The 27467-nt window shown below is 42.8% G+C and overlaps 1 protein-coding gene across 1 annotated transcript; it reads right to left on the bottom strand.

The window, feature by feature from the left end:
• On the bottom strand, window positions 1-24821 carry LOC118391723 (fibroblast growth factor 10-like). Its single transcript, XM_035783224.2, has 3 exons — window positions 23599-24821; window positions 2128-2231; window positions 1-958 (listed from the first exon to the last, which is right to left on the bottom strand). Exons 1-3 carry the CDS (start codon window positions 23921-23923, stop codon window positions 767-769), a joined length of 621 nt encoding a protein of 206 aa, XP_035639117.1. The 5' UTR covers window positions 23924-24821; the 3' UTR covers window positions 1-766.
• Between the last annotated feature and the right edge of the window lie 2646 nt (window positions 24822-27467).

Raw genomic sequence — 27467 nt, 5'->3', positions numbered from 1 at the left:
TAAAGAGAAATATATTTATTTAATTCATGTTTAAACAATAGATTAGTATTTAAAAAGAATAGTATATATGATTAAAAAAGAATTTGTTCATCCATTTTTTTTGTCTTTTTGGTTTCTTTAAATATTACATCAAATAAATAATTTATTTTAAAGCAGTCAGGTAAAGGAATAGAGATATCCAATACAGTGAACTTGCATGTTAATAATGTTTGTAAGGGTTGTTTATGCTATGGTGCTTGCATGACTAAATTCTCTGCATTTGACTCACTCCATGGCCCAGCTTCTCTTTCATCACATCTTAGTCACCCAAGTGCTTCTAGTAATGTGTCTGTCTGTACATCTAGCCCTTCACTGGGTCACAAAGCTTGAGTGTCAATTTCAGTTTCTCGTATCAGTTACCACAGAATAAATAACTGCATCAATAGATCATCACAACGACAAATACACACGATACACTCTGCCCTTTGACCCTGTCTTCAGTGACGCTGTTGGAATCAGTGTCCCTTTTTTGTCCTCTTATTCAGTATTGAGATTTGTCTCCAACAGTTCATTAATTGAAAATGATTTGGCACAGAAAACATTTAATATTTTCTCTTGTGCCGACTCATAACTTAAAAAAAAATATGTGGCATCATCAGTCAGACTTCATGATAATGAGTTCAAACGTTGACTCCATATGACTCCATTATATGTCTTTGAAGGTTTCCGGTCTTTCTCCTCAGTGCAGTGAAACATTCACAGGGGAAGGAACTGTCCAATGAGGTGGCTACACCACTATGGGCAGGAAGTGGGTGGCAGTGTTTTTCCTTCGTGTTTTCTTGCCCCTCATTGGCTTGCCGTTGGCGCTCAGCCCCACGAACATGGCCTTCTTCTTGTTCCGCCACTCTGCTGAGGCATAGGTGTTGTACCTGTTCTCCTCAATCCGCTCGGTCAACCGACAGTCAACACCAAAGTCCCTCTGGAGAACAAACAATAAAAACAAATTGTAAGTGAGTGATTCAACAACTTTGGCAGCACAGGCAATGGAACTGAGGTCACATTTGCACAATTTATTAATGAAGCAGAAGTTCCCATCCAGATATCCACGTTGTTTGGCTCCAATAAGGCAAGCTAAACAACAGTGTAAATGCAGACTTGCAGAGTCATGACAACAGTGGGTTCCATCAGGCTTCTAACAGACTGCTCTTGTCATTCAGTGTTCTGACTAACTAGACACGAAAATGAATGCAGTTGTGATCCGGTAAAGAATGTTCCTTTCCCAAAATGCTCTTTGGCCACAGCTAATTAGCTCCAGAAGTAAAGTGAATGTTCCCAAAGCATAAGAGAGTATTTTTTTTGCCTAGTGTTTAACTCACGTCGGCTACCTCTTTCTCATGGAAACGTGTGTGAAAATGATCTCCCACCAAATGGCATATATGAAGTTAGAACAAGCTTATCAGAATGTAATGCTTGTTTAATGAGGGACAGACAAGCCACCAAAGCTTTACTGAATGAATGACAGTACTTTAGTGTGACATAGTAGAGTATATTGGGAATTATTTTCCTAGCTAGAATTATTTTTGTGTCTCATTTAATCTGATTTCACTATTGAGAGAGCCTTAGTAACAGCCTTTCACTGTTATGTTTCAGATAATGTTGTATGAGAGCACATGAAACAGTGCCGGTAGCCCTTGAGGGCTTTTAGTAGAATGGAGAGGCTGTTGCATTGTGTTTCTCTGGTCTGAATAAAGAGGAGCACAAGCATGGTGTATCTGTGTGTTTGGGAGAGAGGGGTGATAGGGGCGCCTCGCCTTACGTTCTTCTAGACGACATCTCTTTTGGCCCGGCCGACTTGTGCTTGGGGATTATTTATGGGCGGTGGAGGGGAACTGTCCTTTAAAACAAACCTAGGCTTCTCTAAGGGCCTGAAGACAGGGGAGAGAAGAGCTCTCACACAACATCAAAGGAGACTTGATTTCAGCAGTAGTGGCAGTGTGAAAACACTAGCTGGAATCTAACTAGTGAGTGTTGTTCTGAACACTGAATCAGTCTAATGGGAAGTTTGTATTGTCAACCAAATAATTAGCTCCAGTTTTTGTTTGGGATATTGTTATTTTGTGTGTGAATTTCATGACAGGCTCAACTTACCGCGCCGTACAGCTCTCCTTTCTTGCTGATTGCCAGGTAAAAGTTACTGCTGAGCCCCTTGATGGCCACGATCCCAACATCCACTGACTTGATCTCCAGCACACCTGACAGACACACAGAGACATTCTAAGTTAGTTATACCAGGCCAATAAACTGACGTGATAGAAGTCATTGAGTTATTGAAATGCTTGAAAAAGCCAGCAGTGTCTCTGTTTTGACTGCATACAGTTGTTAGGCTCCCATGTTTTTTTTCTGTTGTAGCATGCAGGCAGGCCAGTTAATGTATACTGTAGATGTAGGATCTTTATTTGATCACTATTTTGTTGCAGAAAATGTTCCTGCAAAGCATGAAATGCAAACTTGTAGTGTATTTACGTTTTTAAAAGGCTTCTAAAGTTTGTGATTTCCACTTAGAAGTTTCAGACTTGATTTGCCCAACCTCAACCCCAACAAAAATATCCATGAATTATAATTAACATAATAATTCACATTTTCTGTTGCTGCAGGAATATTTTCCTCCTGTAGCAAACTGGCTCGAATTAAGATTGGGCTCCCGAGTGGCACAGCGGTCTAAGGCACTGCATCTCAGTGCAAGAGGCGTCACTACAGTCCCTGGTTTGAATCTAGCTGTATCACATCTGGCCTTGATTGGGAGTCCCATAGGGTAGTGAAACAATGGCCCAGCGTCGTCCGGGGTAGGCCGTTATTGTAAATAAGAATTTGTTCTTAACTGACTTGCCTAGTTAAATAAAGGTTAAATACAGATCCTACATCTGCAATCGGATACAGTACGTTGTTGTCCATGATGTTGTAAGTTACTGAAGGTAGTTCTTTCCAGTATGTTTACTGAAACTATTGAGTCCTCTACACTACAGAATCCCATCTAAGCCACACCGGGGGTCGACTAACACTGTTATCGCTGCCTGTTATCCCTACCCATGTTTTAAATAATCACTGTCATCTTTGCTTGATCCCTCAGAAAACCACAGACTCCTAATTGGCTGCCTGGCTGTGTGTCTCTGTGCCAGTCATGGAAAACAGACAGGCTGAGCCTGAGCCGACATTTCATACCTATGCTAACGGGCCATAAATCCTGAGTGGAAGGTGTTGGCCAGGGCTAAGCCTTGGAAAAAAAGGATCCACTTTTGTTTATTTTCGGAGCGGAGCGGCACGTTGGGGAAAGCTGAAATGTAAGTATCAGTTTGCAGTCTAAATGTTTCTTGAACCAATTACTGATTAAAGCTGTGGTAACCAGTCTCCTTTTCCCCACGCCTTCATCCTGAAGTCAGTTGCATAAACCCATAAAGCTATCATGGGTTAGAGGGGATTAGAACCCATTTTGGTGGAAGTGGGAATCAAGCAAGGAGGCAGGGCCTTGGTGGCTGGTCTGGCCCAGTGTGGAGCCTCCTAGCCTGGGTCAGGTGAGACGAGATATTATCTCATAAGGTGGCCTTTGACGGGCTCGTCAGGGTAGTTAATGGGACCAGTTGGTACTGATTCACCTTCATTCTTCCTCCCCTGTGACATCTTTCATTTGAGCCATCCCTCTTCTCACTCATTGGACACACATTTCTAACATCCTGCCGTTCTGGGGTGATTTAATGGGCGGCCTGAGACATGGTGGGACCCACTTTTAGGGGGTGAGGGCTCTGGGAGTGTGGTGCCTGGAAAACAACCTCTCACTCAATGTCAAGAAAACAAAGGAGATGATCATGGACTTCATGAAACAGCAGAGTGCACCTCGCTATCTACATTGATGGGACCGTAGTGAAGAAGGTGGAAAGCTTCAAGTTTCTTGGCGTCACTGATAAACTAAAATGGACCACCCACACTGACAGTGTGATGAAGAAGGTGCAAAACAGAGCCTCTTCAACCTCAGGAGGCTAAAGAAATTTGGCTTGTCACATAAAAACCTCACAAACTTTTACAGATGCACAATTGAAAGGATCCTGTCGGCCTGTATCACCGTCTGGTACGGCAACTGCACCACCCGTAACCACAAGGCTCTCCAGAAGGTGGTGCGGTCTGCCCAACACATTAACGGGGGCACCTACCCGACCTCCAGGACACCTACTTTACAGCACAGGAAGGAAATCAACCACCTGAGCCACTGCCTGTTCACCCCTCTATCATCCAGAAGGTGAGGTCAGTACAGGTGTATCAATGCTGGTACAGAGAGACTGAAAAGCAGCTTCTATCTCAAGGCCATCAGACTGTTAAACAGCCATCACGAACACATTAGAGGCTGCTGCCTGTAGGCATCTCATATGTATATACTACATTCTATACTATTTTACGGTATCTTTGTCACTTTATGAAGTTTATATATAGGCTGATGGCAGCCCATTACTCATCTCATATGTATATACTGTATTCTATATTATTCTACGGTATCTTAGTCACTTAATGTTTACATATCAGGCATTACTCATCTCATATGTATATACTGTTTTGTATAATATCCTACTGTATCTCATTGACTTAATAATGTTTACATATGTTCCATTACTCATCTCATATGTATATACTGTATTCTACTGTATCTTAGTGCGTTCTGCTGTGACATCGCTCGTCCAGTCGTGGCCAAAAGTACAGTAGTGGCCAAAGGTTTTGAGAGTGAGACAAATGTTAATTTTCACAAGGTTTTCTGCTTCAGTGACTTTAGATATTTTTGTTACTATGGAATACTGAAGTATAATTACAAGCATTTCACAAGTGTCAAAGGCTTTTATTGACAAATACATGAAGTTGATGCAAAGAGTAAATATTTGCAGTGTTGACCCTTCTTTTTCAAGACCTCTGCAATCTGCCCTGGCATGCTGTCAATTAACTTCTGGGCCAGATCCTGACTGATGGCAGCCCATTCTTGCATAATCAATGCTTGGAGTTTGTCAGAATTTGTGGGTTTTTGTTTGTCCGCCCGCCTCTTGAGGATTGACCACAAGTTCTCAATGGGATTAAGGTCTGGGGAGTTTCCTGGCCATGGACCCAACATATAGATGTTTTGTTCCATGAGCCACTTAGTTATCACTTTTGCCTTATGGCAAGGTGCTCCATCATGCTGGAAAAGGCATTGTTCATCATCAAACTGTTCCTGATTCTTTATTCATGGCTGTGTTCTTAGGAAAGATTGTGAGTGAGTCCATTCCCTTGGCTGAGAAGCAACCCCACACATGAATGGTCTCAGGATGCTTTACTGTTGGCATGACACAGGGCTGATGGTAGTGCTCACCTTGTCTTCTCCGGACAAGCTTTTTTCCGGATGCCCCAAACAATCAGAAAGGGGATTCATCAGAGAAAATGACTTTACCCCAGTCCTCAGCAGTCCAATCCCTGTACCTTTTGCAGAATATCAGTCTGTCCCTGATGTTTTTCCTGGAGAGAAGTGGCTTCTTTGCTGCCCTTCTTGACACCAGACCATCCTCCAAAAGTCTTCGCCTCACTGGGCATGCAGATGCACTCACACCTGCCTGCTGCCATTCCTGAGAAAGCTCTGTATTTGTGGTGCCCCGATCCCGCAGCTGAATCAACTTTAGGGGAAGATCCTGGCACTTGCTGGACTTTCTTGGGCGACCTGAAGCCTTCTTCACAACAATTGAACCCCTCTCCTTGAAGTTCTTGATGATCCAATAAATGGTTGATTTAGGTGCAATCTTATGGGCAGCAATATCCTTGCCTGTGATGCCCTTTTTGTGTAAATTAATGATGACGGCACGTGTTTCCGTGCAGGTAAACATGGTTGACAGAGGAAGAACAATGATTCCAAGCACCACTCTCCTTTTGAAGATTCCAGTCTGCTATTTGAACTCAATCAGCATGACAGAGTGATCTCCAGCCTTGTCCTCGTCAACACTCACACCTGTGTTAACGAGAGAATCACTGACATGATGTCAGCTGGTCCTTTTGTGGCAGAGCTGAAATGCAGTGGACATGTTTTTTGGGGGATTCAGTTAATTTGCATGGCAAAGGAGGACTTTGCAATTAATTGCAATTCATCTGATCACTCTTCATAACATTCTGGAGTATATGCAAATTGTCATCATACAAACTGAGGCAGCAGACTTTGTGAAAATGTATATTTGCGTCATTCTCAAAAGTTTTGGCCACAACTGTATATAGTCTTAATTCTTTCCTACTTAGATTTGTGTGTATTGGGTATTTGTTGTGTAATTTGTTAGATATTACTTGTTAGATATTACTGCACTGTCGGAGCTAGCAACACAAGCATTTCGCTACACCCATAATAACATCTGCTAATCACGTGTATGTGACCAATACAATTTGATTTGCTTTGAGGAGGGCTGTTGCAGGGTTCTTTGATCAGTGGTATCTTCCTCTTTGGACTATGTGTTCTGTCCCTGTACTGTACTGGGTTATATGTTATGGTTAACAATTTATAGGAAGAGTATCTCACTTGGGGACTCTAGTCTACCCCTGCCAGGGACTTCCGTGTAAACTAACTTCACCTTTGAACCAATACAGTCTCCAGCTGTTGATTCTACTCAAAGGTCATGACTTCTAGTCAGACTCCCATCCCCTAGTTTTCCTTCTACAGTCAAAGACAAAAACTTCCAAAGGAGGAGTGTGAAAATATACAGATGTAGGATCTTAATTTGGTCACACTGTTGCAGGAGAACTTAAACTTGTGGTGTATTTGAGGTTTTAAAAGTCTCCTGAAGTTTGTGATTTCCACTTTGAAATTTCAGACTTGATTTTCCCTTATGTTGCTGCAGGATTATTTTCCTGCTGTAGGGAACTGGCTCAAATTAAGATCCTGCATATGTATAGACATATTTCAAAAGGCGGAGAGGTTTCATCTGCACCTGTGAACCGGCAAAACAAGCAGTGTGGCCACCATTCAACAGACAGATTAGACAGGCTTCTCTATACATGGCGGGCGTGAGAGAGCCCCTTCCGTATGGGCTCTGGTTGCACACACCTAGTGAGTGGTGTTAAGGCTATCGGCCTGCTATCTGCTCCTCTGCCTTCCTCAGCTTCATGAACAGGGGATGGGAAGGAGGGATGATTGGATGACAGTCTACGTCTGTTCCTCTTCCTTATGCCCTCTGTTCCTGCCTCCTCAATCTGTTATCTTTTTATGTTTGGGGGGTTGTTTTTTCTCCCTGTTGTTGGCACGTTGACCAAAACTGACATTTTTGTTTTGTGAGGGTGGACTTTTAAGTTTTATGACCAATATTGAAAGTGTAATAACCAGAGTTTTCTTAATGAACAAGAAAATAAGGTGCTGACATTCTGCAATTAACATTTTTCTGAAACTACTAAGAAAAACACCTGTGTATATAGCAGGACTGTGTTAGTTTTATATTGCAGATTCAGTAAAACCAGGCTCCAAGGTCCTGTAACAGTCGACTGCGTTCTTCATTGCTATAATGAAGGGTTAGTTCCAGAGATGGACAAGACTTTAACAGAGTCCAAAATCAGTTTTCCGCCTCATTTCACTGTATGAAACTGTATTTATGCTACCTAGATTTGTGGTCCAATGTTTGCTTGCCTCACTAAAGGAATTTACCACTGCACACAAGAAGGGGAGTGTGTGTATGGTGTATCAGGATATTGTAGCTCAGGTAAAACATTTCTGGTAAGGTAAGTTGTGACTTCTATCTCTTTCAACCTCAATTGATTGATGTGTTCACAGTATTTGAGTAATGTGTGTGTCTGGGGTTTCTCCTACAGTACCATTAGCAGAGGCCAGGTCTGCTAATTACAGGGTTACTGAAGAGCAGACAGCTGGTGGCTCAGTTCAGTTCTGTTCACTGACTGTCCATTGGGTGGTCGAGTCATCTGCCTGGTGTGACTCTCATTGACAGCAGCCTTGCCTTATACCCTGGGCTCTGTAGGTGGCCTCTCTCCTCCCGTCCCTGCCCACGGACCCTCTATCTCCACAGAGGGACGTGGTTTCTTGGCAGGGTGACAGAACTCACATTATCACATCTTGTCATAATTACCTCAACATTTGTAGCTTCATCCAGATGACTTTACTGCTAAGCCTCCCCATTTCTACCCCTAGACTCTACTACAGCACATACAATGTATGCCCTATTCTGAGAGAAACCTTACATTTTCTCATCAACACCAGACACCAATTCTATACTAAAGTTCAAGCAGCTTAGATGCCACAAGACCACCAATGTTGTCACCCCAGACTGTGTGCATAGTTGTCCTGGGAACTCCAACTTGTTGCCCCCATGACAGGCATGTCTTTCCAATTAACCTTCCAGATCCTGGGGTGTAGAGACAGCTCAGGCCCTATTAAAGAGGCACCATTTGGGGTTGGGGTTTGGGATTGGGGGTTGGGGTTTGGGGTTGGTTCTGAAACTTGTTGGCGAAGCATATTATCAGTGGGCTGGTTCACAACTCTACAGGAGTAGGTAGGAGGGGCTAGGGCTGGGCTGGGCCAGTGGTAGGAGGTATAGTGACAAGGGCAGGGGAAGGGGCTATGTCTGGTGTAGTGGCAAGTGAGGTGACTGGGGCTGGTGTAGTGGCATGGATGGAGCTGGGGCTGGTGTAGTGGCATGGATGGAGCTGGGGCTGGTGTAGTGGCATGGATGGAGCTGGGGCTGGTGTAGTGGCATGGATGGAGCTGGGGCTGGTGTAGTGGCATGGATGGAGCTGGGGCTGGTGTAGTGGCATGGATGGAGCTGGGGCTGGTGTAGTGGGAGGGATGGGAGGCTGGGGGGCTGGGGTAGTGGCAGGGCAGCGAGGTTGGGGGACTGGTGTAGTGGCAGGGCAGGGAGGCTGAGGCTGGTGTAGTGGCAGTGAAGGGTACTGGGGTAGTGGCAGGCCAGGGATGGGGAGGCAGGGGGGCTGGGCAGGGGGACTGGGGTAGTGGCAGGGGAGGGAGTGGGGCTGGGGGTCAGGTGTTGACCCTGAGCTAGCTCCTGACAGCAGTGCTTCACACTTTTGATCTGGCCTCCACAGGACTCTGGCTCCCAGGCTCCTGAGAGATCAGTGAAGAGGTGTCTGGGCCCTCTTTAGGACCGGCTTCATTACACTGCAGAGCAGCACATCTCTCCTCCGCTGACCACCTCTACACCCCTCACCACCTTTACACCCCTCACCACCTCTTTTTGTGCAGACTTCAAGGAGTTGGCCTGATGGTGCCCTCTGATGTCACTGGCATCCCCCCGTATTTGAGGAACAATAGAGGAAAGACCCCTCCCCCATTTGCGCCATGTAATGGCTTACCTTGACCACCTATTGAGATGTGCCTGTTGTCAACTAACTCAGGTGATAAATTAACTGAAAAGGAGACTGGAACAGGACTTTAAGGTTAAGGAGGGCTGTGAAAGTGTTTCCGCAGTTTATCTTCTAGGCCCTTCCTAAAATTATATTGCTGCTCTGCTCCCATTGGATGGCCTACAACTGGGTGTGAGAAGGTAGGTACTTGTCTGCGTTTTAATTGTAAAACCGTTAGATTTCAGTATAAAAACACTCCAGGTTTTTTCACTTTTCAACAATCCCAAGTTTGATATGCATTCCTTGAGGTTAAAGTGACTAACATCTGAGAGATCTTCCCTCTGACAACTGGTGACAGCCTGATTGATGCTCTGTCAAATTCACCATGGCACAGGGGTTCATGTCCATGGAACAGCTTCAGCATTAGGGGCAGAGGGAGCACTAGATCCATTGGGAAACAAAAACGCTATTGTGGTGTTGAGGGAATTTTATACTTGATACGTAATGAAGTATTGGGGTTGATAAAGCCGGAAAATATCACACTCTAACCAGACAAGCACAAGGTGTTCAAAGGCTTGTGTCAAAGAAAAATGTCTGATGTTTTCACCATTCACTGTCATTGTAATTTATGACTATTGACTACTCAATACATTTTTATTCATTAGTGACTTGTGACAGATATTTTACACAACGATGGGGATTATACATTTTTAGTAACTCATTGGTGACTGGCTAAATCTGTATGACAGTAACTGATCCAGGGCGGTAGATTGGCGGTAGCATGACAGTGTGTTATGGATCTGGTGTGAATGTATTGGTGCTAAATAGAAGGAAAACTTCACCTGTTCACTGTCTGCTTCTTCACCTAGCGACAGTTAAGTTAGCTTAGTAACATTAGAGATGCCTTTCAAATCAAGTCAACTTGTGTTATAGATCCATCTCCACACAGAAATGAATACTTCTCTAATACAATCCGTCCTGCTGTCAATATTGTTTTCTTTGGCTGAAACGTGCATTCACTGCAGTCTTACACGGGGGACTAATATTGACACCACACTGTCAAGCTGTGTGTGATTTTAAACCTGGCACCAAAGCATGATTAAAAGACAATCCAGATATTTGAAAGAAAATATTAACCTGTACTGAGTATAAATGTGATGTTTCAAATACCAGAGCTCTGTTTTCCAGCCAACAGATAGCATTAGATTTCTCTGAGACAGAACATTCACATTAGCATGGTTTGAGATCAGTTTACCATGCTGGGTAATAGTACTTGTGTATTATGTCATGGTGGTTTTAAGCACATTGAAGACCAAATTAAATACATGTTGATATTCACGCTGGTTTTAGAAAAAAATGCAGTCTTCTCAGATAATGTGATTCACCCAATGCTATTGGTTCTGCAGCATGCTATAGCACCAAATCTTTGCTGGTAAATGTCAAAACATGTCATTGGGCACATGTGTGTTTATGGGTTTGATCTGGCAAGGTAATTAAGAACCTTTCTTGAATTTTCTAAACGGTATGCATGTGTAAACATAATGTTGTGATTCCAATTGTTCTGGACATTTTATAGACTCTTTATGCTATGTAGTGAACCTGGGGTCATTGGGATTTAAGGTGCCATGTTTTTGAAGTCCAGATGCCTTTTTACTGCTGGGAAAAGTCCCATACACTGCAGCACTCAAGCAGTAGGCCTAACAAACTAATCCGCTCCAGACCTATCACCACAGCATTCAACATTTCCTCCTGAAAGTGCATCAACAGCTTTTCCTATGTCTGTTGTGTTACAGTTTTCTGTTTGTTGTTTTAGATCCCTCCAGATTGAGGGCAGGTATTGAGTATGTGACACATTCACACACACACACACACACACACACACACACACACACCCTGTTCCCCCTTATAAATGTGAGAGCAGTCATCCATGTGGATGGGGATAGTGTTGGACCAGTGTTGGCCAGTGTGGGAACGTGTTGCATTAGTAGCTAGTAAAGCAGTGGGTATCGGGATATAGGATCTGTGACGGATAAGATCCAGGGCTCCTGCTCCAGCCACGAGTTGCCCAGGGACAGCCCCCCTCTCACGCATGCAATGGGTAATTAGCTGGCATTCCTGCCTGTTCCTTTAAAATGGGACGACCGTCCAGATGCGTCTCTGGTCGGAGCACTGGTCTCCTTGCGCTACCTTTGATGATTCCATTAAGACTCTCTCTCCTCTCTCGCTCACCAACTTCCATCTGTCCCACCACACTCTGAGTGTGGGTGCGTGTGTAGACATCTCTGAATGTGTTGTGATGTCTGTGGTTCTCGGTGATTTGCAACTTTGACCTGACCTAGTGAATGTTTGTAACATTGCAGCACCCAGACACATGAAACATGCTCACTTTTCCCTCCCTGGACAGCTTACTATTCAACTACATTGGCCTATCCAAGTTAGACTTAGCAGTGCATCTTCCAAAAAAGAGAAATTGCCATGTAGCTTTACCAATCCTGGGCTCTGGGCAACAACATACTGTTGCAGAGCTGACAGTATGTTCAAAGGTTGCTCTTCTGTTGAAGCATTCTGATGAATTGTGAGCCTTTGACATTCTGGTTTGGTTTAAGGAACAAGTAAATTCCTGCACGTCTGTATGCGTTTTGAATCTGCACTATTTGAGCAAATAAGGTAGACTTTGAAAATGCATCAAAATAAAGATTGCCAACTTCAAATTCCATGGTAAATAATCCATAATTTACAAAGGGCTGAGAGGTTGCTGGAAGACACAGAATAAAGAGGTGGCTGGATGGTTTAGTGGCAGGACTATGCGATTCACCTAATCTGTGTCTTATTTCAAACATGTTCAGATGAGTCAATGATTGACACAAGAGTAAATTGATGGGTGAATATCAGGAAAGTGCTGAAACAATATACTTAAATAATTATTTTTAAAGAATAGGGGAAAACTGTGACCCCTAGAGCCATGCCTCAGTTTCCCCTTATCCCCAGCGAATTTGGTCAGAGTCACCACATAGACTGCTAGCTTTACTTATTTGAATTTTGAGTTGAAACAGTACTTAAAGGCCCAATGCAGCCAATTTTTATATCAATATCAAATCATTTCTGGGTAACAATTAAGTACCTTACTGTAATAGATTTCCATTCAAATGGGCAAAAATGGCATTTTAGCAAAAAACTATTTCTCAAGCAAGTATTTTGCTAGGACTGTCTGGGAGTGGTCAGAGTGTGGAGGGGAAAACAGAAAACGAGCTGTTAATGGCAGAGAGGTTTTAAACTCTATTTATTGTTGGTGCATTAATAAATGTACTGCATGGAAGGTCCTGTGTAGATTGTATTTTCAACCAGCAACTATCAGGAAATAACACATATCCATTTTTTTCCCACACTTTTACAGTTAGTTTTATCAGCTGTTGGACTATATAATATAAAACACAGGCAAAACAGAGATTTGACTGCACTGGGCCTTTAAACAGCCTTGCATGAAGTCAAACCATTTATTGGGGTTCATGTGTGGCGATATCAATAAGAGGTTCAGCTGAGTTTAGCTGTCACAAGTTATCAAGGCCCCTGTGTGAACTAACATTTATCCACTGCAAAACAACGTGAACACAAGTATTAACTCCTACACTTAACTCCTACACTTTTTGGGGGGTATCTGTACTTTACTTTTTATATTTTTGACAACTTTTACTTTTACTTCACTACATTCATAAAGCAAATATTGGAAAAGTACTCATTACATTTTGAATGCTTAGCAGGACAGGAATATTGTCAAATTCACGCACTTATCAAGATAACACCTGGTCATCCCTACTTCCTCTGGTCTGGTGGACTCATTAAACATAAATTCATCTTTTGTAAATATTGTCTGAGAGTTGCAGTGTGCCCCTGGCTATCCATACATTTTTAAAACAAGAAAAGTTTGCCGTCTGCTTTGCTTAATATAAGGATTTTTAAATGATTTACACTTTTACTTTTGATACTTAAATATAGTTTAGCAATTATTTTTACAGTTACTTTTACTTGAGTAACTTTCTATAAAGGTATCTTTTACTTTACTCAAGTATGACAATTTGGTATCATAATTTTCATAATTTTCTACCACTGCACCGCATCTCTCTCTCTTTCTCTCTCTCTCTCTCTCTGACTGCAGCTTGTTAGAGACAGACAGGACACAATGATAATGAGGAGACAGTTGTGTTCCCCCTTAGACTAACCCTGGCACAAATGACCCTCTCTTTAAGTAATGGGGTTAAAGGTTAGGCATACATCTGGACCGCCATACCTCCAAGTTGAACTCTAAATAGGGCAAATGTGGGGGCAGAAACTAGAAGAAGATGTTTTGAAGACAAAGCTAAGCTACCCTGATCAACCTTTTTTTTTCCTGAGAAGGGTTCAAGAGGGGTTAGTTGAAGATGAGCAAAATTATGAAGTTTGAACTTTGTAAAGTACTGGCTTGCTTTCAATCATTGAGTTTCAATGTCGCTATGAATCATAACTCTTACACTATAAACAAATCAGATTTCTGTAATAGGCCTTCACAAATCTAAGTGAATGCACAACCTCTTTAAACAGTTCCAACTTCCTCTGTGATAAAGGAGATACTGGCTGAAAGGTTTAAAGTCAGAAATTGTCAACACAAGTCTGTTGACCTGGGTGTAAGGGTGTGGAGGAGGTGTAGGGGGTGAAGCGGTGTAGGAGGCAGTGGTGTAAAGTACTTAAGTAAACATACTTTAAAGTACTACTTCAGTAGTTTTTTTTGGTATCTATCCTTAACTATTTATATTTTTCACAACTTTTACATTTACTTCACTACATTCCTAAAGAAAAGAATGTACTTTTTAATCCGTACATTTTCACTGACACCCAAAAGTACTCGTACTTATCAAAAGTACTTATCAAAAGAACATTCCTGGTCATCCTTGCTGCCTCTGATCTGGCGGACTCACTAAACACAACATTTTAATGCTTAGTTTGTAAATGATGTCTGAGTGTTGGAGTGTGCCCCTGCTATCTGTAAATGATGTCTGAGTGTTGGAGTGTGCCCCTGCTATCTGTAAATGATGTCTGAGTGTTGGAGTGTGCCCCTGCTATCTGTAAATGATGTCTGAGTGTTGGAGTGTGCCCCTGCTATCTGTAAATGATGTCTGAGTGTTGGAGTGTGCCCCTGCTATCTGTAAATGATGTCTGAGTGTTGGAGTGTGCCCCTGCTATCTGTAAATGATGTCTGAGTGTTGGAGTGTGCCCCTGCTATCTGTAAATGATGTCTGAGTGTTGGAGTGTGCCCCTGCTATCTGTAAATGATGTCTGAGTGTTGGAGTGTGCCCCTGCTATCTGTAAATGATGTCTGAGTGTTGGAGTGTGCCCCTGCTATCTGTAAATGATGTCTGAGTGTTGGAGTGTGTGCTATCTTTAAATGATGTCTGAGTGTTGGAGTGTGCCCCTGCTATCTGTAAATGATGTCTGAGTGTTGGAGTGTGCCCCTGCTATCTGTAAATGATGTCTGAGTGTTGGAGTGTGCCCCTGCTATCTGTAAATGATGTCTGAGTGTTGGAGTGTGCCCTGCTATCTGTAAATGATGTCTGAGTGTTGGAGTGTGCCCTGCTATCTGTAAATGATGTCTGAGTGTTGGAGTGTGCCCCTGCTATCTGTAAATGATGTCTGAGTGTTGGAGTGTGCCCCTGCTATCTGTAAATGATGTCTGAGTGTTGGAGTGTGCCCCTGCTATCTGTAAATGATGTCTGAGTGTTGGAGTGTGCCCCTGCTATCTGTAAATGATGTCTGAGTGTTGGAGTGTGCCCCTGCTATCTGTAAATGATGTCTGAGTGTTGGAGTGTGCCCCTGCTATCTGTAAATGATGTCTGAGTGTTGGAGTGTGCCCCTGCTATCTGTAAATGATGTCTGAGTGTTGGAGTGTGCCCCTGCTATCTGTAAATGATGTCTGAGTGTTGGAGTGTGCCCCTGCTATCTGTAAATGATGTCTGAGTGTTGGAGTGTGCCCCTGCTATCTGTAAATGATGTCTGAGTGTTGGAGTGTGCCCTGCTATCTGTAAATGATGTCTGAGTGTTGGAGTGTGCCCTGCTATCTTTAAATGATGTCTGAGTGTTGGAGTGTGCCCTGCTATCTGTAAATGATGTCTGAGTGTTGGAGTGTGCCCCTGCTATCTGTAAATGATGTCTGAGTGTTGGAGTGTGCCCCTGCTATCTGTAAATGATGTCTGAGTGTTGGAGTGTGCCCCTGCTATCTGTAAATGATCTGCTATCTGTAAATGATGTCTGAGTGTTGGAGTGGCTATCTGTAAATGATGTCTGAGTGTTGGAGTGTGCCCCTGCTATCTGTAAATGATGTCTGAGTGTTGGAGTGTGCCCCTGCTATCTGTAAAAATGATGCTATCTGTAAATGATGTCTGAGTGTTGGAGTGTGCCCCTGCTATCTGTAAATGATGTCTGAGTGTTGGAGTGTGCCCCTGCTATCTGTAAATGATGTCTGAGTGTTGGAGTGTGCCCCTGCTATCTGTAAATGATGTCTGAGTGTTGGAGTGTGCCCCTGCTATCTGTAAATGATGTCTGAGTGTTGGAGTGTGCCCCTGCTATCTGTAAATGATGTCTGAGTGTTGGAGTGTGCCCCTGCTATCTGTAAATGATGTCTGAGTGTTGGAGTGTGCCCCTGCTATCTGTAAATGATGTCTGAGTGTTGGAGTGTGCCCCTGCTATCTGTAAATGATGTCTGAGTGTTGGAGTGTGCCCCTGCTATCCGTCAATAAAAAAAACGAGAAGATTGTTCCGTCTGGTTTGCTTAATATAAGGAAATAAAAATTATTTATACTTTTACTTTTGATATTTAAGTAAATTTGAGCAATTCCAATTCTTTTTGATACTTAAGTATATTTAAAAATAAATACTTTTAGACTTACTCAAGTAGTATTTTACTGGGTATCTGTGCTGTATCTGTATTTTTACTCAAGTATGACAAATGGGTACTTTTTCACCACTAACACACACACACACACACACACACACACACACACACACACACACACACAGAAATCAGTACCATGGACAGCCACCTGACACTTAGCTTACGTTGATTGGACAAAAATTATTATTTATTTTTTTTGTCACTGTAGACTAATCATACGTGATTTTGAAATGTTGAAGTTGAAATGGTGCTAGAATAGTGGAAGCACCTCTGGTTTTCTTTGTGACTTAAGGTAACTCTCCGGTATTCTATGTCAATAGTTGTTTAGTAGTCCGAAAATGTGGGAAACATTAACTTGATTGACCATGCTGTAGGTTTCTTTATTTTTTAATCTAATCTTTATTTAAGTAGGAAAGTCAGTTAAGAACAAATTCTTATTTACAATGATGGCCTAGTCCAGCCAAACCTGGACAACGCTGGGCAACTGTGCCCAATGAGACTCCTAATAAAGGCCGGATGGGATACAGCCTGGATTCAAACCAGGGACTGTAGTGACTCCTCTTGCACTGAAATGCAGTGCCTTAGACCGCTGCGCTACTTGGGAGTACAAATGTTTGTTACATGCAATATGCTTTGTGGACCTGACAGATGTTGCTCTCTGGTTTTGTGATGAAACAAAGGAGTGGTTGAATTTATTCTGCCTTCTTATTGTCTTGGCTTTAGGCCTATATATCATGGTGGCAAGGCATATGAACTAATAGGTTATAGAACAAACAACACAAATATCACAACAAATAGTTGTTTGCTGATGACACAACGGTGGTAGGACTGATAACCGACACGATGAGACGGCCTATAGGGAGACGGTCAGAGACCTGGCAGTGTGGTTCCAGGACAACAACCTCTCCCTCAATGTGAGCAAGACAAAGGAGATGATTGTGGACTACAGGGAAAGGAGGGCCGAACAAGTCCCCATTCAAATTGACGGGGCCGTAGAGGAGCAGGTTGAAAGTTTTAAGTTCCTTGGTGTCCACATCACCAATAAACTATCATGGTCCAAACACACCAAGAAAGTCTTGAAGAGGGCATGACAACAACATTTCCCCCTCGAGAGACATGGCATCCCCAGATCCTCAAAAAGTTCAACAGCTGCACCATCGAGAGCATCCTGACCGGTTGCAATCACTGCCTGCTATGTCAACTGCTCGGCATCCGACTGCAAGGTGCTACAGAGGGTAATGCATACAGCCCAGTACATAACTGGGGTCAAGCTTCCTGCCATCCAGAACCTACAGTACCAGTCAAATGTAATTTAAGGGTTTTCTTTATTTAAAAAAAACTATTTTCAACATTGTAGAATAAAAGTGAAGACATCAAAACTATGAAATAACACATATGGAAACACTCAGAATGTTTGTACAACAGTTTTCATAAGCAACGCAAAAAAATTACTCCTGTGTAATAATTTATCCTAAATCCTGAACAGGAGGGTCAAACTCATTTTTCCCTGGGGGCGGAATTTGGTCTTCAACGAGGTCCATAGGGCATCAACTGAAAATTGGTAATATTTCCTCATCCTCAAAAGGAAACAAAAATTGTCCTCTATCTATTGTTTTGGAATGTTTGATGCTCCCTGAATGTCTAGCCTTCATTTAGGTGATAATTAGCGAGATGGACACAGTCAAGAAACTGTATGAATGTAGGTCCATTATCATTCTACACAGTTTAGATTTGGTTTAAGTCATTTTAAAGTAGATTGAGTTTGTTTCCCACGGGCCATATGTTTGACACCCCTGGTCTAGAATAAAATAATCCCTAAACATGTTGCTTCTAATACTAAATATAAAAGGACAGGACGTAACAGTAAATTAGACATCATTCAGAACTGCTGGAATGCACATTCTCCAAACCCCTGGTCAAACAGTCGGTCATTATTTATGAATCAGAAAAGAGAAAGTCTACGAAGGTCAAATATAATAAAAATAAACGCTGGCACTAACCTTTTGTACATCCACACACTCCTCATAACTCACTTTTATTGCCTGTGTGGTTAAGATTTCCCAGGAGAACCATAAATGTGCACTATAACCACAGACAGAAGGAGAACACTCAAGAGAAAGTGCCATCCGTGTGGTGCAGACGGGTGCTGTTACAACATACATTTACTTACACATTTCACATCATGGTGTCTTTCTATCCTCGCATAAACACATTATCAAGAGACACACAACCACACTTCCACTTGCTAAGAGAATGCAAACCAGTGAGGGAACACACAGCTTTGTGTTTCAACACCACCACAAAGCTCACGAAGAAGCACGTAAGAGCCAATAACTGTAATTATCGGCTGAGAAAAAGAGAACATAAACACATAACTATTAGGAAAACTAATATTTCTACAACTTCCACTCACCCCTTTTGATTGATCATCACCAACCAATCATATTAGTCAATTTTCAAAGGTACCACTAGTCTAAGACATGGTTCTAAATGCTGAGCCATGGAACATCAGAGCCCGCGTCCTCCATCATCCAGGATCTGGTAGAACCATAAAAGTTATAGATTTACCTAGTCCCCCCATCCTCTGTGCCAGAGGTATTCAACTCTGACCCTACGAGGTCCGGAGCCTGTTGTTCTACCTGGTAATTAATTGCACCCACCTGGTGTCCCAGGTCTCAATCAGTCTCTGATGTTGGATCTCAAAGCCTAAGATTTTCACTGCACCCTGTACATGTGATTATTAAACCATCTGAATCTGATGAGAGGGGAACCATGAATAAATGCAGTGGAACTGGCTTTCGAGGTCCAGAGTTTCATTTGAGGGCTGTACACTGAGACTCTGTACACTTTGCAACACTTAAGATGATACCTCTTGTCAGAACCATTTCCTTTCACAAATCTTCTCAGAAAGAGATGCATCCTGCGATAGATCCAACCAGCCAGGCCAGCAGAGGATAACACCCACTATTAAAGGTTTGATAGTTATAGGGTCACTTTGGGTCAGTCAGAGGAGCTTTAGATTCAGTCAAGTCTCACTTCCTTGGCTATACAGTACAATATAATACAACTTTATTATTCCCAGAAGGGCAATTCTTTCAGGGATGACAGGGTGCATCAGACAGGACAAACACACACAGACAGTATAAAAATAGCAATAATGAAAATAAAATAAAATATATATACACCACTGGACAAACGTTTTAGAATAACAGTTCATTCAAGGGTTTTTCTTTCTTTCTTTTTTTTACTATTTTCTACATTGTAGGATAATAGTGAAGACATCAAAACTATGAAATAACACATATGGAATCATGTAGTAACCAAAAAAGTGTTAAACAAATAAAAATATATTTTATATTTGAGATTCTTCAAATAGCCGCCCATTGCCTTGATGATAAAATATTTTTTGATTTGTAGTGTACCTATAATGCTCTATTCATACCCATTTAACATTTAATAACATCATGTTTGGTTTTCTAATGGAGGACAGGAAGCTGAATGTACATATAATAACTTCATCATCATGGCAGAACATGTCTTTTTTTAATCTACCCCCCTGTTTACTGTTTCTTAAAGGAGGTAAAGTTATATAAACAATCTTTGAAATTGGTTGAATCAAAACAAGCCCTTGAATTTTATAATATTTTCTGTATTATTAATATTTGTATAATAGTTTTGATGTCTTCACTATTATTATACAATGTAGAAATTAGTAAAAAAATAAAGAAAAACCCTTGAATGGGTAGGTGTTCTTAAACTTTTGACCAGTAGTGTATATTAAGGCATCAGTTAAAAGGGCAGGGTGCAAGTTGAATATCAGATCTAGAGGTACAGTAGCTGTAACAAATGATGCAATATAAAATAAAAAAACACAATGTCCAGGGTCCTTATATAAGGAAAGGAGTGAACCATGACATGACAGATGAAGTGCTGCTACTACAAATAAACTGTGTTTGCTATGCACCAGCATCTCATCCGGGAGCACAACACATCAATGTTCTCTTAATGCCCTAGAACTTGACACGAACAAATGAGTTTGGCTTCGGAACAGCCCGTTTTGGCAGGGATCCTCAGTAATACTAATTAAGCAGCATCAGATTTGAGCAAGGGCTGAATGGGGTGAGAGGGGGATGGATGGCTACTTGCCTGTCCCCTCCGTGAAGTACACCCCACAAAGTTGACAACATGATTGGAAAGAGACTGACTGGGGAGCTCACAATCCAACCTGCAGTTGAACCCTAAACGGCTAAGTCCCCTCAATCAAAACTGTCAAGGTCTAATGATGCTCATTAGCAGGCCCCCTTCCTCCCCAGCATCCCCCAGCATATAACTTCAGACCATAGTCCACTGTGGGTGAGTTAAGTATATTAGAGGGTGTTTATTCAATTCCAGTTTGTTTCATTGATAAGCAACGGAGAGGAGAGGAAAGGGGTCCAGATGTCAAATCCAAGAGAATGACTAAGGTAAAAGACGCCCATCTGTTATAAACAGTTTCTTATTGCTTGGTGACATTCGAAAAACACATAAAATAATGGACATATTGGAGGATTCCGTATGAAAATAAGCTTGTTTGTTTGGTTCACACATGCAGTGCTATACTATTCTAATACTGGAGAGTAATATCTGCTAACACAGTGTGACAAAGTGATACTGAGCAGATGGATTCTGAAAGGGAATCGCACAATATGGGCTGGATTGGGTTTCAAACAGCGCATAGATGGGTCTTTTGTGGAGGGCCCGGCTGAGAGAGAGAGAAAGGGGCTGGGTAACAGACTGGCCAGGTTGCAGCACAGACCTGACCAACACAGCACACAAAGAGGCTCTAAGAAACCAGGTTTGTGCCCAAGTAGTGTGTCCTACCTAGGCATTTGTACCAAGAATATTTAACTAAGGACCAACTCTCACCCTGCACCTAAAGAAATGTGCCATGGTTCTTGAAAGGTCTGGCTTAAACTGACCTACGGTTATACAAATAAACAAAAGCACTAATTATCATATCATTCTCCAGAAAGATATGTTATCAGACTTTTAATTTCATTTAATTAGAAGATCTTTCATTCATTTGGCTTTTGATTCTACCGTACGTAAACATTTAGCCTCCGTCCATGGGCACATCAAAGCTGCAGAGGCTAAAGACCCTAACAGGCTACAATTCTGTGGGCAGTGGAGGCCTGGCCAGGCAATGTCTACTGGTCCCGCACTGTGTAATTAGAACCAATTTCACCATATTCTGCCACGCATCAGCCTACCATGACATCTAAGTTTACAGACAGACACACCTACTCAATATCTGCTTTTCCTCACAAAGTATGACACATTTTCACACATTTTTCTGGAGACACTCCAAGTGAACCTATTTCAGCACAGAACATCACATCTCAGTCCTGATGAGGAAAGTCTTCTGATATTTGGTTAATTTGAACAAGAAAACGAATTCCATGATGCTGCAAGCTACAAATAAACTAAGAGAAGGTGACAGGCTAGATGACCATGTACTCAGAACAATCTCCCTTCCACTGCTCAATAAAGACTTAGGATCCTTTTTCAGCTGTCCCACTGTCAGCGTTTATGACTGGACAAACTGCAGAGCAAGGAGAAAACAATCGCTCCCCCAGCATCTTTATCATCACCACCAACATATAGCAATATTACCCTGCAGCTCTCTATCTTCCTGCTACCTTGAGACATTTCAACTAGTCAACAAGACCCCCTTTCTAGGACCAAACCAGGAGACCTGGTTTTTAAACTGTAGTTTCTACAGTTTCTGAATAAATAAACCAAAACGTGCTTATCACCACATCTTGTGCCACATCTTTGACTTTTCACCACAAACTGATGGGTTTCCAGTCAGCGGGACACAGGACATTGCTGCAACCTGGTGGGCATTTTACTTTTAGATTCATATAAGATGCTTGTGTATATAAATCTCCTTAGAGGCTAAAAAATTTGCGAGTAACCCCCCTCCCAGACATTCCTGGCCCAGTCTAGCTACACTTCAGATGGGACAGTATTAGGTCTGCATGGGATGTGAATTCCCCAAGAAGTGCTCTGTGCATCTGGTTTCAGCATTATTACCAGCCAGACTTGTGCCTAAGGTCATTCTGGGAGCTAATGACAACCGCATTATATTCACATGTGGTTGGCTATTGGCGGGAACAACTCACATGCAGCATGCATTGGACACTCAATATTCTCTTTAGTTTTTTTTACCGCTATCTTTCAATAAACAAGAAAGACGCCCCTATAGAATATTGTAAAGTGGCTTTCAAACTATCTAAGTATTCAACGCCTGGGTGTTAATGTGGTGACCTGATATCAAAGCTTGAACTTTTGGTGTTTTTTGACACGTCTGATTCTAATGGTTGAACTGTGAGCACTGTGAGCGCTGAAGGCGAGAGGAAGCTCTGCTAATTGACATTCCTTCAGCCATGTCTTGCACAGCCTCAGCGTTTGAGTGGACCTGTCAGTGAGGAGAAGCCTCACACCACATGGGCTCCATATGGCAAAGCCTTCTTTTATTAGGGCCACAGTGTGTTCAGAGTTGGCTGACAGAAAGTGCACGGCCAGTTTGGACAGAGAGACTGTGGCGATCAGGTGCTGCGAGTGTTGTCCTGGGTGTCTGGTGTATTGCTCACTGCATAGTAAACTTTACGGCACCCAGGCAGGCAATTGTAGCGTTTTAAGCAGCATGACAAGGAGCTGAGGTGTCATTCTCAGCAGGGGCGTGTGAATGGATACAAGCACTTAGAGAGATTCATGTCAGCCGTGCCCATAAAGGGTAAAGGATACGGCTACGGCAACTGGGAAGGGATGAGGTTGATGAAAACCTCAAACAATGATAACATATATGCCACTAGTATCACTAGTATTATGATCTATAATAAAGTGATATAATACGTCACAAAATAAAACATACAGGGATGTGATCCCTGAGCCCCAGGGATGATGTTGATTTTTTTTATATTTGCTCAGAGACAAAAGGGTTCTTCAGGCTATTTCTAATTGGTTCCAGTAGCGGTGCTCTAAAGGAAAGTACACTGAGTAACTGAGGCAACAAACATGCTGCTTCCAGAACCTTATGCTGCCCAGGCAGAGAGAGAGACACGAAACACAGGCTACACATGATCTATGCTGCCCACCACTGCTGCCCACCACTGCTGCCCACCAGAATACCAGGTAAGGTTCCTATTATGTGTAAATGTGCAGTGGAGAAAAATCTGAGAGCAATGCCATAACAATGGGGGAAAACCACCACCCCACAAACTCTATGAGACCCACATGTGAGAGGGGAGAGAAAAGAAGCCAAACTCACAGAACATAAGCTGAGGGAGTGCATATTTTATGGGGTTACTTACTGTAGAGATCGTCTTTGTTTTTGGTGCCATTGACTTTGCCATTTCTATCAATCCTGAGAAAGAACTTCTGATAGGAGTAGAGTTTCCTCTTGCGCACGTCTCCTTGGAGATGATTATAGCTGCGCACATGCCTCCCCACAACAGTTGCTGAAGAGGTGTTGGCCACCCTGGGCAAGCGCAGCATGGAGTGAGTGGCGACTCCAGGTGCATTGTGATGACACGTGGAGGGCAACGGGTAGAGCAGGAGGACGAGCATTGTGGAGATGAGGGACAGACGAATGCAGGACCAGGCGGCGGCACCCTTAGTCACTGTCCATCTGGACATTGTACTGGAGCTGGGAGGACTGGAGAGAGGCTCACAGAAAGGACCATGCTGGAGAGGGGAGAGGGAGAAGGGCTGAGAGCGGGAGATGAAACCCCCGGCGGCTGACGACGACAACACTGCTGCTGCTTATTCCTCTCGTGTTCCAAAGGAATGTGTCAACGTCCATAACTCAAAACACCTCTGCTGGGGAACAAGCACCTCTCGCCCTCCACCGCTCACTCTCCTCATTAAATACAAATGAGAAACTACCTCTACCACCTCTGGAGAGGATGAGATAAGGGGAGGGTTAGAAGAGGGGACGGGGAGACAGCAAAAATGTTCAAAAAATGAATAAAATAAACAATTTCTAAACAGACAAACTAAAGCTTTTTCTCATCAAAATGAAGAATCCAAGGAGGGGAGAAAAAGGGACCCATGTAATCCTTGGTTTTCTTCTGTTCTCTTTGGCTGTTTCTCAAAAAGTCACTTCGCTGGAGTGTATCTCTCTCTCTCTCTGCTGTGCTGTGCTCCTCTATGTGAGGGAGTGAGAGCGGTAGCGCTGGCTTTCTGTGTCCTTGGTCCCTCTGAGAGAGTTAGAGTAGAGTGTGAGCTGGAGCTCTCCTTCTCTTCTCTCCGTTTCTCTGAGCCGAGTCCCTTTGAGTGGAGTGGTGGAGTGCTGCTTCTTTTCTCTTCTCTGAGCTGCTATCCCTGTCTGTCTGTCTGTCTGTCTGTCTGTCTGTCTGTCTGTCTTGCTGCGCTGAGGTGACTGAGTCTTGCCCCTCTTCTCACCTTATTTATCTGACGCAATCCCCCAGATGTAATCTCTTAGGATAATTGTCAGTCTATGAAACTTGTGGCTTTGAAGATCTATGTGTGTGAGTTTTTCTTCCTCTGTTGCTTAGTTGCCTGTGTGTGTCTGTATCTCTGTGTGTGTGTGTGTGTGTGTGTGTGTGTGTGTGTGTGTGTGTGTGTGTGTGTGTGTGTGTGTGTGTGTGTGTGTGTGTGTGTGTGTGTGTGTGTGTGTGTGTGTGTGTGAGGCCATTTTTTCTACCCTCCTATCACCCCCCTCTCTCGCTCTCTCTCTCTCTCTCTCTCTCTCTCTCTCTCTCTCTCTCTCTCTCTCTCTCTCTCTCTCTCTCTCTCTCTCTCTCACTCTCTTTCTCTCTCCTCTACCCCTCCCTCTCACCCTGTTCCCTCCCCTTCCAAGCCCTACCAGTTCCTCAGAACAGGTTAGGAGTGAATTGTGGAAACTCTCTCTCCTCAACTTCTCTCCTCTCTCTCCCTATGCCTTAACACCATCTCTACCGCTCTATCTTATGTACATGTCGTCTTTCCTCTTTTACATTTCTCTATTTTCCTGTCTTTCGCTGTCTTCCTTTTTCAGTGGTGGAAGTGTTGCCAGACAGGTCAGGTCTCTCTCAACATCAGTCTTATCTGTCCGTTTCTGGTATTTTCCTTAAAGGGTGAAGCTAGGAGTGTTGTCTTCATGTCTTTTAAGAAATATATATTTGTTGAGCAGTTTGCTCTTTATCCTTTCATCATGAGTGATGAACAACAGGAAAGAGAAAGACCTATAAAATAAATACATATATTAATACAGATCAAAGAAAAAACACTGTCAAAAATATCCATTATTAATGCTGTAGTATCTAATAGTATCTAATACTTGACCATGACCATGACTGAATGGAACCTCCTCATAAATTACAACAAAACAGTCTAACCAAGTAAGGAAAAGATGTTGCTGAGTATCTTCACTCCATCCATGTCTACATCTCTACTGAGTTGAGTTGCTGTGAGTGTCGGTGGAGTGTACCACTGAACAGTACCAGTCAAAAGATTGGACACACCTACTCATTCAAGGGTTTTTCTTTATTTTACTATTTTCTACATTGTAGAATAATATGAAATAACACATTTGGAATCATGTAGTAGTAACCAAAAAAGTGTTTAACAAATCAAAATAGATTTTAGATTTTAGATACTTCAAAGAATCTAAAATTTCCACCCTTTGCCTGGATGATGTCGTTGCACACCATTGGCATTCTCTCAACCAGCTTCATGAGGAATCCTTTTCCAACAATCTGTTCATCTCTCTGCGTCTCGCAAAGAGACACATCGGTTTGAACCAAAAATCAAAAATGTGGATTCATCAAACTAATGGACAGATTTCAATTGGTCAAATGTTCCTTGCTCGTGTTTCTTGGCTCAAGCAAGTCTCTTATTATTATTGGTGTCCTTCAGTAGTTGTTTCTTTGCAGCAATTCGACCATGAAGGCCTGATTCACGCAGTCTCCTCTGAATTTATATTTTTTTTTTTAAATAATGTTTTTGTCAGATGCTCCGAATACAAGTGTAGAACTTACCGTGAAATGCTTTCTTACAAGCCCTTAAAGAACAATGCAGTTCAAGAAATATAGTTACTAAATAATATTTACTAAATAAACTAAAGTTTTAAAAAGGTAACACAAGAAAATAACAATGTATATAGTCCGGGTGGCCATTTGATTAATTGTTCAACAGTTTTATGGCTTTGGTGTAGAAGCTGTTAAGGAGCCTTTTGGTCCTAGACCTGACGATCCGGTACCGGTTGCCGTGCTTAACAGAGAGAACAGTCTATGACTTGGGTGACTGGAGACTTTGGGCATTTTTTGGGCATTCCTCTGACACCACCTAGTATGCAGGTCATGGATGTCAGGAAGCTTGGCCCCAGTGATGTACTGGGCCGTACACACTACCCTCTGTAGCTCCTTACAGTCAGATGCCGAGCAGTTGCCATACCAGGCGGTGATGCAACCGGTCAGGATGCTCTCGATGGTGCAGCTATATAACTTTTTGAGGATCTGGGGACCCATGTCAAATCCTTTCAGTCTCCTGAGGGGAAAAGGTGTTGTTGTGCCCCCTTCACATCTGTCTTGGTGTGTTTGGACCATGATAGTTCACTGGTGATGTGGACACCAAGGAACTTGAAACTCTCGACCCGCTCCACTTCAGCCCCGTCAATGTCTCTCCCTCAATGTTAATGGGGGGGATGTTCGGCCCTTCTTTTCCACGATCAGCTCCTTTGTCTTGCTCACATTGAGGGAGAGGTTGCTGTCCTGGCACCCCACTGCCAGGTCTCTGACCTCCTCCCTATAGGCCGTCTCATCAATGTTAGTGATCAGGCCTACCACTGTTGTGTCGTCAGCAAACTTAATGATGGTGTTGGAGTCGTGCTTGGCCGCGCAGTCATGGAAGAACAGGGGGTACAGGACTAAGCATGCATCCCTGAGGGGCCCCCGTGTTAAGGATCAGCATGGCAGATGTGTTGTTGCCTACTCTTACCACTTGGGGCGGCTCGTCAGGAAGTCCAGGATCCAGTTGCAGAAAGAGGTGTTTAGTCCCAGGGTCCTTAGCTTAGTGATGAGCTTTGTGGGCAATATGGTGTTGAATGCTGCACTGTAGCCAATGAACAGCATTCTCACATATGTGTTCCTTTTGTCCTGGTGTGAAAAGGCAGTGTGGAGTGAGATTGAGATTGCATCATCTGGAGATCTGTTGTGCGGTATGCGAATTGAAGTGGATC

This window comes from Oncorhynchus keta, chromosome 12, assembly GCF_023373465.1.
Source record: "Oncorhynchus keta strain PuntledgeMale-10-30-2019 chromosome 12, Oket_V2, whole genome shotgun sequence".
Lineage (NCBI taxonomy): Eukaryota > Metazoa > Chordata > Actinopteri > Salmoniformes > Salmonidae > Oncorhynchus > Oncorhynchus keta.
The sequence above is the reverse complement of the archived record's forward strand: the minus strand, read 5'-3'. Positions and strand labels throughout refer to the sequence as shown.

What these genes read in the sequence shown, in the direction of transcription:
- LOC118391723 (XM_035783224.2), bottom strand. Translation starts at nt 23,923, where the DNA reads ATGTCCAGATGGACAGTGACTAAGGGTGCCGCCGCCTGGTCCTGCATT. An exon ending in AAACAAAGACGATCTCTACA is followed by an intron (nt 2,232 to 23,598) that starts GTAAGTAACCCC and finishes TGTGTCTGTCAG; the next exon opens with GTGTGCTGGAGATCAAGTCA. An exon ending in AAGGAGAGCTGTACGGCGCG is followed by an intron (nt 959 to 2,127) that starts GTAAGTTGAGCC and finishes TTTGTTCTCCAG; the next exon opens with AGGGACTTTGGTGTTGACTG.